General features: G+C 40.6%; 1 protein-coding gene across 1 annotated transcript in view; it reads right to left on the bottom strand.

Moving 5' to 3' along the window:
* Positions 1–20,727, bottom strand: part of SETDB2 (SET domain bifurcated histone lysine methyltransferase 2) — a 101,270-nt gene that overhangs the window by 40,808 nt on the left and 39,735 nt on the right. The window contains exons 6-14 of the mRNA XM_043993721.1: positions 19,228–19,791; positions 17,465–17,584; positions 14,836–15,005; positions 12,577–12,823; positions 11,948–12,047; positions 7,019–7,115; positions 3,597–3,913; positions 1,327–1,415; positions 459–574 (exon numbers count right to left, since the gene is read on the bottom strand). Of these exons, the coding sequence (XP_043849656.1) occupies positions 459–574; positions 1,327–1,415; positions 3,597–3,913; positions 7,019–7,115; positions 11,948–12,047; positions 12,577–12,823; positions 14,836–15,005; positions 17,465–17,584; positions 19,228–19,791 (1,820 nt within the window). The remainder of the gene's footprint in view (positions 1–458; positions 575–1,326; positions 1,416–3,596; positions 3,914–7,018; positions 7,116–11,947; positions 12,048–12,576; positions 12,824–14,835; positions 15,006–17,464; positions 17,585–19,227; positions 19,792–20,727) is intronic.

Here is a 20,727-nt window from a genome sequence, read left to right as displayed (position 1 = left end):
GCCAGGAAGATGTACGGTTCGATTGCTTGTGAGGCATAAGCCAAAAGAAAAATATTCCTAAAAAACAGGAAAAAGAGACAGAGGAATCCTTCTGTGACATATGTTTCCTCAAATATATTCATGTTAAAATTTACAATGAACACTTTTTATGTTAATATTCCTACCATACAAAACAATTACTTCTACCCTACTTATTCAAAAGCTGAGTGGAAGCAAAGAGCCTATATCTCCATCTATCTGTCCACCTTCTGTTGTGTTTTCTATGGCATCCTTACTTCAGGACTCCTAAATTACACTTAAGAAAAGAGAAAAAAAATCTTAGCACCCCCTCAGAGCCCCACCCCAGAGTGGAATTCTTAAGAGAAATTCTTGATGGTGCATGCACTATTAGGGGTTATTTTGTATAGTTCTTCCTTAGCTTGTACTAAATGACATTAGCATACACAAAACGCTTGTTTATAATATTCTTTTTCTACAAGTGTGAAAGCCACATTGACAAGGAATCTCTTTCTCAGGTATACTTCCAGCTTCATAACCATAATCCCAAGTGAGTTCCGTTCCTGCCTTCACATGCCTAAAAAGCAACAAATAAATAAATAAACAAACAAATAAACATACATACCCACCCACCCACAATCAACAGCAGTCATAATGTGGGATTTGGGTTTGTATTATTCAATTTAACAAATGTAACTTTTTGTTATAAGGCATTGTGCTAGATGCTAGTAAGACAAACAGAAAAATGACAGTCCTTGCTCTTAATAGATCAATATGATCTATTATCAGGGAAATGCTTTACAGAGGGATATATATACACATACATATATATATATATACATATACATACATATATATATATCCCTTTTCACAATTATTTTCCACATGCTTTCTGGTGTTTAAAATAGCCTATCAGGAAGACCAGTTACTTTGTAATTAAAAACAAATTAAATGTTTAAAAATCAATTATAACAACTCATAATTAGTTGAATAGAGGTTTTGAGGAATGAAGATCTGGATAAGTAGCCAGAGCATGCAGGTCAAGAAAGGGCTACTGTTATAGGAAACCTTTTGACTTCTATAAAATTTGCCTTTCTGGGTTACATTTTATCTGAACCAGGAGTTCATACTTGTGACCTGGGACAGTATCCGAACTGATATGTCAATAATTCAAAAACTTCACTGAATAGGAATAATATCAGGGAATAAAAAATTGGCAAGGATGCCAAGTTGTTGTTCTCAGGACATAAAGAACCTGTCATTTAAAAAAATGTTTTTTAAGGTCACACCTTATGTTTTCCCCCTACACAAGCAAAATTAAATTCAAACCTTTTTGTGAAAAATGCCACCCATGGAAAATTTCTGTCATGTGTTTCTACAAAAACATTCTGTACGAAGAGATTTGGGTTACAACTATGCTGTAAAAAAACAAGAAGGAAAGAAAAGATCTGAAATATAATACAGATTAAAAAGAATTAGAAGGCTCAAAGTTTTTTTTCTTTAAAAGCACCAGAACATAATCTGGTTTTCAAAGTTTTTTCCTTTCACTCCCTCCCTCCCTCCCTCCTTCCCTTCCTTTTGTTAACTGTGGACCAAGTATTCAGATTTCATTAGTTTCTATTGATGGTTTAGAGTTATTTTAGATGGAAAAGTCATTTTCTTTGGAAAATACATTCCTGTTCCATCCTTCCCATGAACCTAAGGAGCCCAGAGTAACTCCATGGAAAATTAGGATAGGTGTCCTTAGTGTCCTCCCAAGTGCTAATGCATCTCTCTGGGGAACAGGGGCAGGATGGAAAGCCTGTTCTTGTTCCTTTGCACGCACCCTAGTTCTTGGCTGTCTCAATGCTCAAGTATCCTCCCCATTACATAAGGCTACTGTCAGCTGCTGGAAGAGGTACAAAAGCCTTTCCCTGGATCATTCGAGTGATAATTTCTCCAGAATTTAGCCAACCTGAAACCTAAAAGCTGGGTAGCAAGATCACAGAATCACACAGCCTGATGCCTAGGATGGCCATGCCTGGAAGGGCAACATGGTGGACTGGGTAGGGAGTCAGATTTGCTGTGAAGGAGCACACCCCTAACATTGACTATGGCATTGGACTGCACAAGACATTTATTTACCCTCCCTCAGCCTCAATCTCCTCTTCTGTGAAATGGGGATAATAAGGTATCTCCCTCACAGCGTTGTTTGTTGTGAAGGTCAAAGGAGACACTGGATGTAAAGTGGTTTGTGAAACCTACAATACTATGTAAAAGCCAAATATTATTATTACGAAGCTGAGGGGGAGAAGTGGATAGGAAGACTGCACCCTCATCTTACTAAGTGTCCTTCTGATCATGGCAGATGCATAATTCATTCCTTTCATATTGAAGGGAAAAGCTCATTTTATGCATTTTTGTAAAATGTTCCTGCATATACAATTCAAGGTAGTCAAAGCTAACACTTGAAGCAGAGGTGACAAACTTATCCTTGACGACTTCAAAAGGGGGAATTCCACTAGGAAAAGGATTCTCTAGTCCAGGGGTCAGCAAAGGTATTGCCTGAAGGCTGAATCTGGCCCACTGGCCACAAGCTAAGAATGACTTCTACATTTAAACAGAATGAAACTTTATTTTAAAATATGAAACTATTTTTACCTAATTGGTCATAAAAACAGGTGAAAGGCCCCTTGTCCATCACTCTACCAATGCTAAATGATATAGTTTCTTTTTTTGCAGGGCAATGAGGGTTAAGTGACTTGCCCAAGGTCATATGGCTAGTGTCAAGTGTCTGAGACCACATTTGAACTCAGGTCCTCCTGAATCCAGGGCTGGTGCTTTATCCACTGCGCCACCTAGCTGCCCTTAAATGATATAGTTTCAAGACAAATGTATCTCTGCATCACAGGGTAGCTAGGAGAAAAGTATTTGTAAACTGTAAAGTACTATGTAATCAGTGATCCTAAAGACTAACCTCCAGGAACTGTGACTTCACTTCTCTTCACCTCACTCTTCTCATCTGTTAAATGGTTACTTACCTCATAGGGTTGTTGTGAAGAAAGTATTTTGCAAACCTCAGAGCGGTATATAAATATGAGCTATTTTTCTTATGATGGCAAGGAGGAATCTTACCCAGAGCAGTCATAGATATAATTCAAACTGAAGTTAGGATAAATAGGAAATCGCACAACTCAGTACTTCCCCTACCCCATGTAAGACATACTCCTTAATAAACTCAGAATGTTTCACACAATGTTTTCATTAACAGTATTTCAGAGAGAAAAGCAGCCTGCGCTGCAAACTAGATGATTCTAATACTGAAATTCTTTTTGTGGGTAACTCCAATCTTGTGAAATCTTTCAGTAAGCCCTGAGAGAATCTTCCCACACCCCTTCTCTAAATGAAATCTTTTTTTATAAGATCTTATTAAAAGGCCCAAAGCACATGTCGGCTTTCTGTTGATGTCATTTGTTAGGGATCACAGCTCAAGGCACTGAAAGGAGCTCATGTCCGCCTACAGCTGAGCAAGCGTCCCCTCTACAGCTGACCTGACGAGAGGCCGTCCAAGTCACTGCTTGTACTCATCTAGTTACTTCATCTCAGTGTGTGGTACCTACATTTAGGAAGCGACCCACGTTTCCTTCTTTGGTAGCATCCAGTAAGTAAATGCTCTCTTCGTGAAGCTTCTTCACAGGCTCTGAAGCATCAGTGTGTGTGTCAAATAGTGACTCTTCATCACAAAGGATTTCCTGACTTTGCATCTCCAGCGTTCTCTCCTCTTGGGAGCCTTGCTCCTGAACCTCGCCTTCTTCTGTCCCACCCTGATCACACGTGCTCTCTGCTAGACTTTCTTCTTTACCGAGATGGTTCTCTAGCATGGTACACCTGATCAACAACTTGTCTCTGGAAATTTCGCCAAGGCAGCTTGCTTCCCCTGAGAGAAATGTCAGAAGAATGTGTAAGGTCTGGCTGAAGAACAGCACTGAGATGAATACCATAATCATAAAACTGCCAACATCCTTGGTTATGATCTCAAATTCATGTCCCCAGAAAACCCCTTTTTTCTTCAAATGGAATCAACTTCTGGCAAGTATGTGCAGCGTTCTTTAACAGCTGTAGCAATTCAATTCAATCCCTACCACCCTCCCCCTGCCTGGAAATGAGGGTCAAGTGACTTGCCCAGGGTCACATAGCTTGTAAGTGTCAGTTCTGAGGTTGCATTTGAACTCAGGTCCTCCTGAATCCAGGGCTGGCGCTTCATCCACTGTGCCACCTAGTTGCCCCCTCAATTTAATTTTTAAAACATTAAGTGTCTACTGCATGCCAGGCATTGGTAGTACAGTGCCAGAAAATGAAATATCACCTGCCCTCAAAGAGTTTACATTCTATTGGGGAGGGATACAACACATAGTCTTATTTGTGGGTTTTTTGTTGTTCTTGTTCTTATTTTTGTTGTGTGTGGGGTTTTTTCTGCAGGGCAATGAGGGCTGAGTGATTTGCCCAGGGTCACACAGCTGGTAAGTGTCAAGTGTCTGAGGCCGGATTTGAACTCAGGTCCTCCTGAATCCAGGGCCTGTGCTTTATCCACTGTGCCACCTAGCTGCCCCCACAACACATAGTTTTAGACACAGCTCTTTGTGTGAAATACAGTCAACTTCCAAACAGTCCCTAGGATAAGCACTGTGAGATGTGAGAAAATTAACAGGGTTGCAGTCAGCGGCAGCAGTATCGGCAGTTGTATGGATTATGTGATTATTCTTCTATTCGTGTCTTCTTCTAATGCCCCATGATGATGTGCCAGGGACCCTGGGATCCCTGAGACTATTGCCAACAAAGTGAAAGCTCTGGCGGGTTGTACAGGCCAGGTGATGGATGGATTGTGTGTCTATCATGTGAAGACCAGTAAGATCAGAAAGTCCATGCCTGTCACCCCCATTAGCCAGAGAACAACAAACTATTCTGATACAGCAATTTGAAAAGACCATCAATCTCTTCTCACCAATACAGTGGAACAAGAAAATTCCAGGGGACTCATGATGGAAAAGGCCCTCCAAATCCAGAAAAAAACCCCACTATGGAATATGGATGCTGATTGAACCATAATATTTCTTTTGTTTTTCTATTTTAAGGTTTTTCCTTATTGCTCTGATTCTTCTCTTATAGCATGACTGATACATAAATATGTTTAATGTTATGTATGTGTATATACATATATATGTATAACAATATAACCTCTATCGGATTGCCTGCTGTCTGGGGGAGGGGGGAGGGAGGGAGAAAAAAATTTGAAATTGGAAAACAAACGCTGAAAGCTATCTCTACATGTAACTGGAGAATAATAAAATACTTTTATTTAAAATAAAAATTTTTTTTTAAAAAGACCATCAATCAACTATGGCAAAGAGAGGCTGCAGACTATTACTAAAGCTCATGAAACCACATCTTTACAGTATGTATTATTGTTTCTGGTCTCGGTTGGCAGATTAGTCACTGCTTGTACCTTTTAAAGGAATATAAAAGTAGAGGTAGGGATGCTGCCTCAGCCAACTAAAGTAAACCCTCTATGCAATGTCAAAAGATGCAGAGAAGGCCTGCAGTCTGTGTGGTAGACTCTGTGTAGACACGGACAAGAATCACACAGGATGACATGGTGTGGATAGGAAGGAGTGCCCACACTGATGAGATCATGGGTCCATCGAGGGAAAAGTTTTTGAGTAGCAGGGGAGCAATAAAATCAAACACGCTTTTTAGGCAAAGGAGAAAATCTCCTTTGCAACTTAAATGGCATAAAGTGTTATTAGTTTTTCTCTTAAAAAAAAAAATCTCATCTCTTTAAGCTGACTCTTTCTCTTGGGATATGGTTATGCCGTAACCACGTTCCTGCATGTAGTAATATTTCAATCATGGACTGTCCATGAGGCTCAACAGCATTCCAAGGAAAAAAATCCTGAAGATGTAGAGTATGAATGAACCCCACAGTGAAATAAATGGTTCAAGTTAAAGAATGGGCTTAGAAATAATATTTGGGGGCAGCTAGGTGGCGCAGTGGATAGAGCACCGGCCCTGGAGTCAGGAGTACCTGGGTTCAAATCTGGCCTCAGACACTTAACACTTACTAGCTGTGTGACCCTGGGCAAGTCACTTAACCCCAATTGCCTCACTAAAAAAAAAAAAAAGGAAATAATATTTGCTTTTCTAGTACTTTCTCCTTCTGCACACTGTAGCCTCAAAAGCTGTCCTGCCTCTCAAACCAAAGTCCTTAGGAGAAGATAAAGGGGGAAAGCAACAATCCTTCATTTCTGTAGTGGGTTCTTGGGGATCCTATAGAATCCACAATAGGGTAATGAGAAGCAGTGTGGTTCCTGTAATGAAAATCAGAGCTTCTCCTGTGGTTCCATACAGTAAACCTGATAGGAAGTGATAAATACAGGGGCCAAATACTTTTGTAATGAATGGTGCCTCTCAGCTGTTGGTCACCAGATCCTTTCCAGTTCTCGATATATGACGCTATCATCTAGGGCCCTCTGGATGCAACAAGTGGGGCTGGACAATTTTGGGGGGGCATGACACTAGCAAAAAGCTGAGGAAGGGCATAGTCCTTTGCTACCCCAAGGCTTGTAGGTCCGAGAAAAGAGCTGCTTTGGCCTGATGCTTCTGAAGGTTCTACAGTCAAATTTTTTCTAGCAATCCTGACAATGGAGGACCTTTTCAGGTGTCTGTAGTTACTAGGTTAGTTGTAACTCCCAAGCTTCATAGCATGTTTGCTACGGGGCCCAAAGGCAATGAAAAAAAGGGAAGGCTGACTCGGAGTTAGATTAAAAACAGGCAAGAGGGGCAGCTAGGTGGTGCAGTGGATAGAGTACCAGCCCTGGATTCAGGAGGACCTGAGTTCAAATCTGACCTCAGACACTTGACATTTACTAGCTGTGTGACTCTGGGCAAGTCACTTAACCCTCACTGCCCCCCCCCCCCAACAACAACAACAACAACAACAACAACAACAAACAGGCAAGAGATCAGGAGCAAAAGAAAACCCTACTTTTTTTTTCGTTGGTATTGGGGGCTGGTTGGATTTCAGTTGGCTGAGCTTCATCCTCTTCTTCTGAGCTTATACCAGACTCCAGGGTAACAATTCCCTTAAGAAAAAAATAAAAGAAAAAAAAGGAAGGATGATATAGTTATTTTCCTGGCTTCGAGAGGTAATTAGCATTTAAAACTTTTCCAAGTGAATTTCAAGATTAATCTTAACCAGGTCAGTTTTTCATTTCATCCCCAAGGTGGTATAAGGGGGTGGAATATTTTCTTAATCATCATTTGGAGACATGTCAACAAAAATAGCGCCCAAACCCCTGTTCTCCCACCCCACCCTAGGCTGGGTTCTGTTTTCCTTCACCATCTGAGACAAGAGCTACTGATGACTGTGCAGATGCCAAGAGTCAGTACCATAATGCTTTTAAATAAAGATAAGACTTCTATCTACATTCACAATATTCCCATTATCCTCAGGGAGAAAGTTCTCACCCTTAAATCACTAGTACAGCACATTTTTCTTTAACAGTTGGAGACACTAGAGATGACCATTCTTCTCCCTACTATCACCTCAGGGAGTCAGGTTAAGGGACTTGCCTCCTCCAATTTTAGACACTATACATATTCCACCTGACACTGCAATGACAATATATGTTTAAAGAGAGCCTACAACAGATAATATTCCAAAGAGTACATTTTGTCCATTTGGGCACTGTAAAACTTCAAATAAAGTCACCAATAAATATTTATTAAGTGGCTGAAGTAACCATTATTGTCTATAAAGAATTTTTTTTGAACTAACAAGTCAACTTTTTTTAAGGTTATACATGTGCAATTATGTAAAACATCACCATATTAGTCATTTTGCATAAGAAAATTCAAATAAAAGAAAAAAATGAAGAAAGTGAAAAACAGCCTGCTTCAGTCTGTGTTCAGTCAGTATCATTTCTTTCTTTGGAGGTGGATAGTATGCTTCATTAGTCCATTAGGATTGTCTTGGATCACTGGATTTCTGAGAATAGTTAAGCCATTCACAGTTCTTCATCCAACAATATTGCTGTCTCTGTGCACAAGGTTCTTCTGGTTCTGCTCACTTCACTATACATCAATTCATATAAGTCTTCCCAGGTCTTTTTGAAATCATCCTGCTTGTCATTTCTTAGAGCACAATAATATTCCATCACCATCATATACCACAGCTTGCTCAGCCATTCCCCAACTGATGGGCATTCCTTTGATTTCCAATTCTTAGCCACCACAAAAAGAGCTGCTATAAATATTTTTGTACAAATGGGTCTTTTTCTCTTTTGGGGGATGTCTTTAGAATATAAACCTAGTAGAGGTTTGTTAGATCAAAGGGTATGCACAGTCCCATAGCCCTTAGGCACAGTTCCAAACCGCCCTCCAGAATGGTTGGATCCATTCACAATTTCACCAACAGTGGATCAGCGTCCCAGCTTCCCCACATCCACTCCAACATCCAATATTTTCCATTTTTGTTATATTAGCCACTCTGATAGGTGTGAGTTAATACCTCAGTTGTTTTAATTTGCATTTCTCTGATCAAGAGTGATCTAGAGCCTTTTGTCTATAAAGAATTTAATCAATAAGGGGTTACATGATTCATGTACAGAGAAGGAAAAATCAGAATGCTACGTGAGGTTCAATTCAATACAACAAGCAATTACTAAGCACCTCCTATGTGCCAGATGCAACAGACACAAAGCCCAAAACGAGACTTTTCCTGATAGCCCCATGCCTTCAAGGAGGCTGGGGAAACACTGATAACTGGGACAAACAGGAAAGGCTTTGTGGTCATTGTGCTTGAGTTAGGTCTTAGAGAGACCTTGGGGGCTCCCAAGAGGCAGAGGTGAGGGGGGAGAGCATTCTCAGCATAGGATACAACCTCTGTAAAGGTTCAGATACAGGAGACAGAAGCTCTGATGTGGGGAAAATCTAGTAGGGAAGTTTGGCTGTAACAGAGAAAGTCTCAGGGGGAGTCAAGTGAAATGATTCTAAAAAGATGGCTGCAGTAAGACTGTGAAGGGCTTTAAATACTCAAGAGAGGATTCTGGATTTTATATGAGAAGCAATAGGGAGCCATTAATGCTTCTTGAGCAGGAGTGACATGATCAGATTTATGTTTAGGTCTAACAATCTGGTGGCTGTGCGAAGGATGGATTGAAAGAGACTGGACGCTGGTAGACTAATTAGGAAATAAGTCCGGTTAATAGGTGGTAAAAACCTGAACTAGAGTAGAAGTCTTGTGAATAAAGAAAAGGGAAAAGATGCAAAAGATGTTGTGGGGGATAAAACTGACAAGATGTGGCAACTGACTGGGGATGAGAGATGGGGAAGTTGAGCATGACCGAGGCAATGAGAATCTGGGTGGCTGAAAGGATGGTGGTAACCTTTCACTGAAATAGGAAGAGAAGTGAACTTGAGTTCTGTGTTGAGCCTGAGATGCCTATGGGACTGCCTATGGGATGTGCAGGTGCAGATTTCCAATAGTAGATCAATCAATAAGTATTTATTTAGCACCTACAATGAATGCACCAGCCACTGTGTTAAGCACTGGGGAAACAAAGAAAGGCAAGAGAGTCCCTGCCTCTGAGGAGCTCAGTCTAATGGGGGAGACAACATGCAAATAATGACGTGCAAACAAGAAATACACAGGAGAAAGAGGAAACAGGCAATAGAGAGGAGGCACTAGAATTAAGAAGGATTATAGGAAAATGGGGTTTTAGTTTGTACTTGAAGAAGGCCTGGGAAGCTGAGAGATGAGGAGGGAGAGCATTCTAAGCCTGGGGGGCAGGAAATGAGAATGCCAAGAAGCAGGAAGTGAGGAGGCCAGTATGACCAGATCAAAGATGACACGGAGAGGGGCAGCTAGGTGGCGCAGTGGATAGAGCATCAGCCCTGGAGTCAGGAGTACCTGAGTTCAAATCTGGCCTCAGACACTTAACAATTACTAGCTGTGTGACCTTGGGCAAGTCACTTAACCCCAATTGCCTCACTTAAAAAAAAAAAAAAGATGACACGGAGGGAAGGGAGGGATTGCAACATGTAAGAAGAGTAGAAATGTGGTAGTCAGATAGGAAGGAGAATAACCAGAAAAACGCAGTGTCTCAAAAACCTAGAAAGAGAAAAATTATCAAGGAGAAGAGAGTGATCGACAGAGACAAAGGCTGAAGAGGGGTCAAGAAGGATGATGACTGGGAAAAGGGCATTGTATTTGTCAATTAGGAAATCACGAGTGGGGCCAGCTAGGTGGCATAGTGGATAAGGCACCGGCCATGAATTCAGGAGGACCTGAGCTCAAATCCAGCCTCAGACACTTGACACTAACTAGCTGTGTGACCCTGGACAAGTCACTTAACCCTCATTGCCCTGCCCCCCTCCTCCCCCCCCCAAAAAAAATAAAGAAAGAAAAGAAGAAATCACTAGTAACTTTGGAGAGAGTAGTTTCAGTGTAATTAAGTCAAAAGCCAGGAATTTCCAGTAAAAAAAATTATAATAATAATAAAAATAAGGGCAGCTAGATGGCACAGTGGATAGAGCATCAGCCCTGGAGTCAGGAGTACCTGAGTTCAAATCCGGCCTCAGACACTTAACACTTACTAGCTGTGTGACCCTGGGTAAGTCACTTAACCCCCATTGCCTCAGTAAAAAAAAAATAATAATAATAATAAAAGCCAGGAATTTCTCTCTAGAAACTCTCCTTCCTGCTTCTGCCCTGCCATGAATTAATCCTAGTTCCTCTCTTTCTCCAATCCATCGTCTACACAGCTGCTAAATAACCAGAGATAAATCTGATCACTTCACTCCTATACTCAAGTTTCAATGGCTCCCTATTGCCTCTAGGCTAAAACAAAACACTATCCCTAAGAGTCCTTCAGTATTCGGCTGTCCCCTAGCTTTCTAGACTTAATTTCCATTAGGACACTTCATTTACTATGTTCCCTAAGCAGAGGCTCATCCCCCTACACCTGGAACATACTCCTCTCCCACAGCTACTCAGAATCCTTTACTTCCCGTAAGGCTCAGCTCAAGTGCTACCTCCTCCATGAAACCTTTCCCAATCCCCACAGTTGTTAAGTGCTCCCTCTCTCCTGATTTTTCTTGCATTCATTTATTTATATATACATGTTCCTGTCAGTAGACTAGAAACATCTTGAGTGCTCCCTCTCTCCTGATTTTTCTTGCATTCATTTCTTTATATATACATGTTCCTGTCAGTAGACTAGAAACATCTTGAAGCCAGAGATTATTTTGCTTTTGTCTTAGTATCTATCCTTAGGGCCTAACATATGGTGTTTCACACAGAGCAGGCACTTAACAAATGCTAGTTGAAGTGAATAACTTCCACTTGCTTTATGGTCCATCTCTTCTCAATGGCTTCTGGGCCTGTGCTCAAGAGACTCGTGGCTGACTTACAGTCTGCACACTGGCAGGCTCAGTGGCACCTTTGCTCAGTCACATTTGTCATCACCTTTGAGCTGCTATCCACCTAAAGGAGGATATGTTTCTTTGCTATGTTTCATAACGGAGGGATGGAAGGGAAACTGTGAGGTGGCACATCTATATTGTGAAGTGTACCTCAAAGCCCTTAAAACATCCTTCCCTGAGACCCCATCCAAAAGAATAGCTACTTCTGTTAACCTATAATGGCTCTAATTTAAGGAGCCTTTCTTCTCTTCCCTCCTTCCTTCGCAATCACACTGTGTGCCTTGCACTCAGTATGCACGTAATAAACATAGGCTGTATGTGTCTTGCTCTACTTCTTGTAACTCTATCCCACAATGACAGAAATCCCACACACGAATAAAAAACATTTTATGAAATGGTAGGGATGGATAAGGAGAGTTAACAGTGTTGTCATTTCACAGAAGGGACAAGTATGTTTTGATAGCCTGATGCTACTTTTTATAGTTCTTACCCTTTTTTCCTGAAAGTTTTGAAGAAGGGCTGTTTTAGTTTTAGGTCTTCTAGTGGTTGGTTGATTTTCAATTCTTAGATCATATTCATACTTCTCACCCCTGGGGCAAAGGACACATCGTTGTGACTACATACAACATAAAATCTATGCTCTGGCTCTCCCTCCTGGGCTTTGATGGTTCTACAGAATAAACGGTATTAATTTCCAAAAATTTAAATAGTAAAGCAAACAATTACTCTTCCTCAGAAATACAACATTACTACATAGTACATATATATTCTCTACAGGGGAAAGACACTATAGTCATACCTTAAAACATTACAAAACAAGGACAGGAGGGAAACTCAGAAAATGAAATTTGGGTTAGATGAATCAAGAATAAAAATGAAAAATATTGAGCATCTAAGTGAAAGTAATTAAGACTATAACTCTATATATGGTGCATTTGAGACAAATAAAGTGCCACTGGAAAGGTCTTTAGAATACCCTAAGTTTCTCAAAACATTCTACTTTCAGATTTTCAAGGCTGGTAAAATTAAGATACAGGCTTTAGAGGTTGAGGGAAGGTATGAAAGCCTCTTTGATCAGCAATCAGATCCTTCATGTGGAAGGATGAGGTTGGAGCTTACTGAATAGATGGATCTGCCTCACTGCTGAGTTCAATCAGGTACTCTTGAGTCTCTGTGTCTCCAGGAATTGCTCCTACTTCAATCTGGACAAATTCAATTTCAGGATCAGAATAAGTAGCTTCTGTTTTCCTCTTCTTTGAAAGTGCTGGGGATCCGATGTCATTGGTAGCAATGTCCTCCTCCTCTTCTTCCTCTTTTCCATCAACAGAACCAATTTCCTCCAGGCCAACTCTGCTTAGTAATCTCCCTGAAAGAAAAACAGAACCTTCATCCTGTCAGAAAATGATTGATCTAAGAAAGAGACTTCAAAAATGAGTGCTTAGTAACTGAGGACAAGCCACTTGGTCTCACTGTGCAAACTTAGAATAAAAGTATCAATACGATTCACAAAACTGAGATTTGAACAATGAAATAAGTTTTGAAATGTACTGGACTTCAACTCATGGAGTCCTGGGTACAAATCCTACCTCTACCACTTATTAGCTGTGTAATAACAGGCAAGACGTGACTTCCAGGCCTAAGAATACTCATTGGTAATACAGAAATGAGATTCCCTGTGGTACTTGCAAGCCTCACATGGTTGTTGCCAGGTTCAAATGTTATGTGTATAAAGTGTTTTGTAAACCTTAGAAAGTTATTAAAATAATTACATTACTACCTTTTTACCTACAACACCATAAAAGAGAGAATGTGCAACTGTAGTAATATAAAAGGAAGGCAAGTCTAGTCTTAAAAACGCAGATTTTATGTTTTAAAAAAATCTTTTAGAACTGTTAAATAACACAGAACTGAAAGTCTTGCTAGAAATATACTCGTTTGAATTGGTAGTTCATTTTTTTTTACCCCATGTTCTGATGCCAAAATACAATCTTCCATTAAGATTCTCTCTCTCTCTCTCTCTCTCTCTCTCTCTCTCTCTCTCTCTCTCTCACTCTCTCTCTCACTCTCTCTCTCTCTCACACACACATACACACAGTTCTGTTTTACAAGATTAAAAACTAATGGATGAGGGGCAGCTAGATGGCGCAGTGGATAAAGCACTGACCCTGGATTCAGGAGGATCTGAGTTCAAATCTGGCCTCAGACACTTGATACTAGCTGTGTGACCTTGGGCAAGTCATTTAACCCTCATTGCCCTGCCCCCCCCCAAAAGGCAAAAAAAAAAAAAAAATTATTAGGGGGCAGCTAGGTGGTGCAGTGGATAAAGCACCGGCTGTCAATTCAGGAGGACCTGAGTTCAAATCTGATCTCAGACACTTGACACTTACTAGCTGTGTGACCCTGGGCAAGTCACTTAACCCCCACTGCCCCGCCAAAAAAAAAGAAAAAAGAAAAGAAAAAACTAATGGATGCTACATCATGGCTCTTGAGAGGCTTTCCTGGCTGATCACTAGATCAGGAGAAAGGGTGAAGGTTCACTACTTATATTTTGCTCCAATAACACAGAAAACATCAGTGATAATTCAGGGCCACCATTATTTGGCCCTTGGACAGAAGTCTCGGCTCATTCCATCCAAGAGGTAAAAGGTACAAATGTCCATGTGCTGGGAGTCGAGGTGAGGGGCTAGAGGAACAGAAGGAAATGGAAGGGCAATGCGTGGCTAGGAGCTGAGTGGTGTTGTTTTTAACTGATTCGGGTTCAGACGCCCCTATTCCTCCAATGGGAATAGTTCATAGAATTCCGGGACCTTTAGTGATCTAGGTCATTTTTTACAGTTGTATAGCATGTGGCAGAGTGAGAACTAGAATTCATGGCCTGCGATGAAAACACCACACTTCTTTCCACAATGCCCACCATGCCACGTTCTACTTTCCTCTGAAAGCTAGTGGAAGGCTTGGTTCATGCTTCTCCATTCAGAGTAAAACAAATACCAGAGGGTGAGCCCCAAACACCCTCTGGAGTTTATGGGAACAAAGGCAGGAAGATATGGAAGCATACTTTAGAGGCTGATTCAGAAAGTTGGGCCTGCTTTCCTTTTGTTTTCTTTGTGTCCTTTTCTTTAAGGTCGGAAGCTGTTTTTACAGCTGTTCTCTTCCCATGCAGAACACCTGGGACCTCCTCTAGTTAGTCCTCCCTCCTCTCACCTTTAGTCATCAAGTTATAAAACCCTCAAACTGTCTTCATCTGTGTCCTCTTCAACGCTGTTCCCTCTGTCATCAGCACAGCCTCAGGAAATAAAGCAGTGTCTTTGACATCATCAACAATTATCAATGACTGACTCTACTGCAGATTCCTTTCAACACAAGACTTCATTTTACCTGAGTAAGTGCAAACAAATGTCCCTTTGTCGATGTCATCAAGGCAGCGGACTCCCCATCCTTTCTTCTCAGTTTTGAAAACCTGAAGGCGCACTTGGAGACCCTGCTGGACAACTCTGTTCTGACATGTCCTTGGATCACATTTGCACAAAAGGCTGCATTCAAAAATTCTGCCATTGAAAAAGGTAGGAGAAAAAAATTAGTCAGACACACCCAAATAAAACACTGATATATATAACATCTAGTTTGGGGCTAGCAGCAAATACTGACATCAGCATTAATGCTGTTGTTGACAGATACAGCACAACTCTGAGCAGAGTTTCATTAAGAATGCAGTGGGGCAGCTAGGTGGCAGAGTGGATAAAACACTGGCCTTGGATTCAGGATGACCTGAGTTCAAATTCAGCCTCAGACACTTGACACTAGCTGTGTGACCTTGGGCAAGTCACTTAACTCTCATTGCCCTGCCCACCCCCACCCCCCCAAAGACTGCAGGGGACTAGGAGGCAGAGAGTAGGGCTAGAACAAATGACCACAGAGGGGTGAGAAGAGGAAAGATGGGTAGAGACCATGGAAAAAGATGAGGCTCAGCAACCAGAAGCAGTTGTAAGGAGAAAAGAGAGAGAAGACATGTTATATCAAAAATGAAAAGGAATATGTATAGAAATTTCATAACAGAACTTTTTGTGGTAACAAAGAACTGGAAACAAAGGGGACAAAGCAATCGATAGCATAGCATTGTGCTGTAAGAAATGACAAATATGACTGATTCAGAGGAACCTGCAAAGAGTTGTATGAACTGGAGAATGGAGGGAGAAGTAGCAGGAGAACAACTTATACGAGCATCACAGTCATGTCCAAGAAAGCAGCCCTGAGAGGCTACAGAACACCTGGATCCCTGCAGTGACACATCATGATGACAGAAGCCCAATGATGACATCTCCCATCCCCACTGCCACCCCCCAAACCCTGCCAGTTTGGCAGTGATAGCTGGAGGTGGGGGCAAGGCCAATGGTTATATCTTCTTTGTGTGACTGCTTTTTTTTGTTATAAGGGGAGGCTTCCACTGGAAAAAGAGGAGAGCTACTGGGGAATAAAATAACTTTAAAAAAGAAACGACCATCAATAAAACATTTAAAATATACAGAAAACTAGAAAGTTCAGAAAGGGACACAAACAGTGCAATTATGTAACTGTTTAATTTAATACACACTTTAAAAATATTTAAGAGAGGTAATGGTTTCATATACAGTCCTGTTTTCTGTTCTTTAAACACTGAAATGCCCACTTTGGTTAAAGTCATAATAAAGGGCAGAGTCTGCACTTGCGATTCCACTGGCATATGAAACTAGCAAGTGAGGAGATCAGCAGCAGCTTTTCTGAAACTTATAGTCTTAAGGAGTTCTCTAGCACACTACAGGTATAAATGACTTGCTGAGTCAAAGGCAGGACTTCGGTCCAGGTCTTATAGGATGTGAGGCCAGCCCTACATCTATTATCAGATAATTATACCTCAAGTTCTTAACGAAAAAGTAAATAAGATAAGATAAATAGGGATAAATATGGCTAAGTGGGAGCCATAAGGGGGCTGTCATGAGAATTCCAGACTCCTGATCACTCTTGATCTCAAGTGATCCAGGCAGATAAGGTTTTACTCTATTTGGTATATTTAAATGTGCAAAGGCTAGTAGATAACCATATTTCCATAAATTCTCCATATAAACTTATTTATGAGCAAAGAATTTCTAGGTGTAGGCAAGTCTAATAGTAGGACAAAATGCATTAAGAATCACTTCATTGGGGCAGCTAGGTGGCGCAGTGGATAGAGTACCAGCCCTGGATTTCAGGAGGCCCTGAGTTCAAATTCGACCTCAGACACTTAACACTTACTAGCTGTGTGACCCTAGGCAAGTCACTTAACCCCAACTGCCTCACCAAAACAAAAACAAACAAAAACAAAACAACAACAAGAATCACTTCATTAAGAAATAAGTGCCCACTATACAGAATGACCTATTAGGTGCTGAAAGAGTGCAAAAGAAGAAGGAGCTTATAAAATATAGTAGAGGGCTATAAGCCATGTACAACAGAGAAGTAAAATGCAGATCTGCATAGGCTAAGTACAGAAAAGAACTAGAAAGTACAAGGTCTGAAAAAAGGAGAAATCATTTTTAGTTGAAGGGACAGGCATTTGGGAAGGGTCTTGAAGGATGGGCACAATGGCAACAGGCATGATGAGTGTTACTGGGTATAAGTCTCTAACTTCCATTTCAAGGACAAACTTACTGGTTACTTTTTTGTTTTGTTTTTTTAAAGCAGCTGTTTTTTGTACTACTGTCATAGACGTGTGAGATTTAGCTATATCTCTGAGAATCCATCAAGCAATAAGCACTTATTAGGTGATCACTATGTGCCAGGCACTCAGAATCCAAAGGCAGAGATGAAATAGTCTCTGTTCTCTGGGAGATCACATTCTCTTGGGGAAGACAATACGGACACAAGAATATATACATATATGAAAATACAAACTATACACCTCAGAAGACAAATCACGTTAGGGGATAATGAGAAAGAGGAAACCCCCTCACCAGCTACAATCCCTCTCAAACCAAACATGAGTTCTTCTTACCCGCTGGGTACTGGCTGCTGCAGTCTTTTATAGCTATAGCCACGAGGGGGTTTAACACTTGACCTTGCAGAACTCTCATCATAACCCTTTGCTGTCAGCTGGAGACATGCACATTTTGTTCTAAAAGTCGGGCGATAGGTGAAGTAAAAATATATAAGCACAAGGTCAGCAAGTGGAAAAGGACAGCAGTGAAGGGGGGAGGGCAGAGGAGGGACACTCAGTAAAGAATACAAGTAGAGCGTGCATGTTCATTTGCGGCCATTACAGCACAACCCATTCCCCCTCCCCAAAAGCCCAGGGTTCTGGTAAAAAGGAAAAGAAGGAACTCCGATTCATGTGTTTCATTCCAGGACTTTATTCTGCTTCTGCTCCCTCACTTTGGCAGCTTAAGTTTCCTGCAATTTTCAAATATGTTATAATAGCCATTTTCTCTTCAACAGGGAACATATGGAATCTCTCTTGTGCTTTCTCATATCAAAGCTTCTGCTTGCCAGGATGGAGGTATTACTTCCTCTAGGGATTAGGTATCCCTTGTCAAATCCACAATACACAACCACCAGAAAAATAAAGTGGTACTATACCAACCCTTCCTGAACTTCTATACATTTTCCTGATGAAAAGTTCCATAATACTCAAAATTGTTACCTAGCACCCCTTTGAACCTGTATTCCCTAGAGAGATTAGGCCACTATCTTCTCTAGGTGCCCCAATATCCACAAGGATATCATGAGAGATTTAGCTAAATGTATTGCTGAAATCTAAGTATACTACGTCCATGGCATTGCTTTAACGTCCTAGTGTAGCAACCATAGAAGGGATTGGAAAAGAAAATCTCTAGCTAAAAGGTCACTCCAACTCCAGGCTACATTGCTGATATAATCTGTGCAAAGGCAATGACAGTTTGTATATCTATTAATAATATATTTCCTTTATTTTACGTAAGTGTTTGCATCTTTGTTAAAACATTGTGTGCCATTATTAAAACTAAAGCACCATTAAATGTCAACGTATTATCACAGATCTTCTATTTCAAAGTGGGGACCAGGGCTCTCCAACCCTTTGGTGGACTAATCCCTATATAAGGCAAAGACACTTACTTAAACTTGCTAGCAATTATCCTTTCCAACTGAAGTAGAAAAAGCACTTCAGTTCATGAATCTCTCAGCTATCCTTCCCTGTTGTGGACTTAAGATTGTAGGCTACAGATAATGACCCAAAACATGCTCATATCTGGCATTACTCTGAATGGTTATATAACTGTTGACTGAGAACATTAGTTGTAACCTTTGAGTATATCCATAAAGTAATTAGATCAAATTCATAAGACATATGTAACAATGTTATGTATAGCTGCAGATTCATGCATAGATATTTTTAGGTCAAAATTTACTCTTCAAAGTATTTTCTGTAACATGTCTCCCAATTTTCTGTTGTTCTCTTCCTGTGATCAGAAGCTTAAAAGCTTCATGTCACAAGTATATATTTCCCAAGTAAAAACAAATGGACAAATCAACCATTTAAAAATGCTTTGTAAATATCAAATAATCTGTGAAACTAAATTATGAGAAATCCCACTAAAATTTAGTCAAAATTGAAGTGCATCCTTGGATGAGATAGTTGGAAACTATAGTACTATTTGGTTAACAAGGTTCTTCCCCTTTATCAACCAACAGAAGGCATCCTTGCATCTCAGGTCATCCAGCAGGAACTCCCCTAGGAAAGGCCTTCGGGATCCTGATTAAAATGCCTATTTTTCTACTCACATATCCATGCAGCCTTTTGAGCAGTCACATGAATTACTAAACATGCCAGAGAAATTGTTGAGGTAGTAGGCATGTGGCCACGTCCGCCTCCGGTACTTGAAGTGTGGCAGTCTTCTGTTGTCAACTTCATTGCAGAAGGTAATAGGCACAGATTCGGTTCCGTGGCTAATATCAGAGTCAGAAACAAAAACTTCTTTCTCCACCATATTCCTGTTCAACTGCACATAGGTATTGAAAGAAAAATTATGTAAAAATAAAAAGGTACATTCTGTCTCAAGCAGGAAACGGTGGACCTCCTGAAAGTTCCTCAAACTTCTTCCACAAGGGGTTTTATAACTCACGTGGAATGTGGCACAATTAGAGTTTGTCTTTGCATGTCGCCTTTGGAAATGACTCAAGATGGGCATCATGAGTGGGTTTTCCACTCTGGAGTTGAGAGGTATTTTCGGTAGACATTTATCACAGCAGTCATGAATCTGATAAGACAGATTCAAAGATAGTATTTTCCCTTCATCATTTGAAACATCATTTTCCAAAGTTAGAACTGCTATATCCTCTACGGTTCTGTTAAAAATGACAGAAGAATGATTAGTGACACAAATTTGTAGGGATATACCTTTGAAAAGAAAACATACATCACAGTGGTAGTTGGTGTCCTATCATACTCTGCCACTCACTACAAACCTAAGTCAGAACCTGAAATAAACACATTTTGTTGCATTCTGGCCTCAAATAGTTGTTTCTAATTTCAGATTAAAAATCTCCAGCAGTCCAGAAACATGCCTGGAACTAATTCTTAGTTCATGCATTAAGTTTATTATAGTCACATATCAAATCCCCACTAGTTCAGTGAATAGCGATCAGACTAGCTGTTTTTCATTCGTGTTCCAGCTGATTGGATTTTTCCATTTTTTCTTCAGTTGTTATTACCACTACTAACAGCTGATATTTAATAGTGTGTTACAGCTTTACAAAGAGTTTCATATACATTATTTGTTGTCATAGTCCTGTGAGGTAGTTACTATTATTCTCATCCCCATTTTACAGATGAGGAAGCTGAGAGGTTAAGTTGCTTGCTAAGGATCACAGAGCTAATCTGAGGCAAAAATTGAATCTCCACCTTCCTGATTCTAAGCCCACCTTATCTACTACACTACTTTGCCTATCTATTGTTGGAATACTGTGGACCCAGATGAAGATGGTGAAAGGGCAATAAGAAAAGAGTAAAGGGGCAGCTAGGTGGCACAGTGGATAGAGCACTGGCCCTGGAGTCAGGAGTACCTGAGTTCAAATCCGGCTTCAGACACTTAACACTTACTAGCTGTGTGACCCTGGGCAAGTCACTTAACCCCAACTGCCTCACTAAAAAAAAAAAAAAAGAGTAAGCACAACAGTTCCAAATAAGGAATGGGTTTAGAGCTTAAAGCCCTGTATTATCATACAATCCTATAGCTTCTCTTTTCTTATGCTTTAAGTTCTATCTCTATTCATTACAAGAGA

This window comes from Dromiciops gliroides, chromosome 3 (assembly GCF_019393635.1).
Source record: "Dromiciops gliroides isolate mDroGli1 chromosome 3, mDroGli1.pri, whole genome shotgun sequence".
NCBI lineage: Eukaryota > Metazoa > Chordata > Mammalia > Microbiotheria > Microbiotheriidae > Dromiciops > Dromiciops gliroides.
The sequence above is the reverse complement of the archived record's forward strand: the minus strand, read 5'-3'. Positions and strand labels throughout refer to the sequence as shown.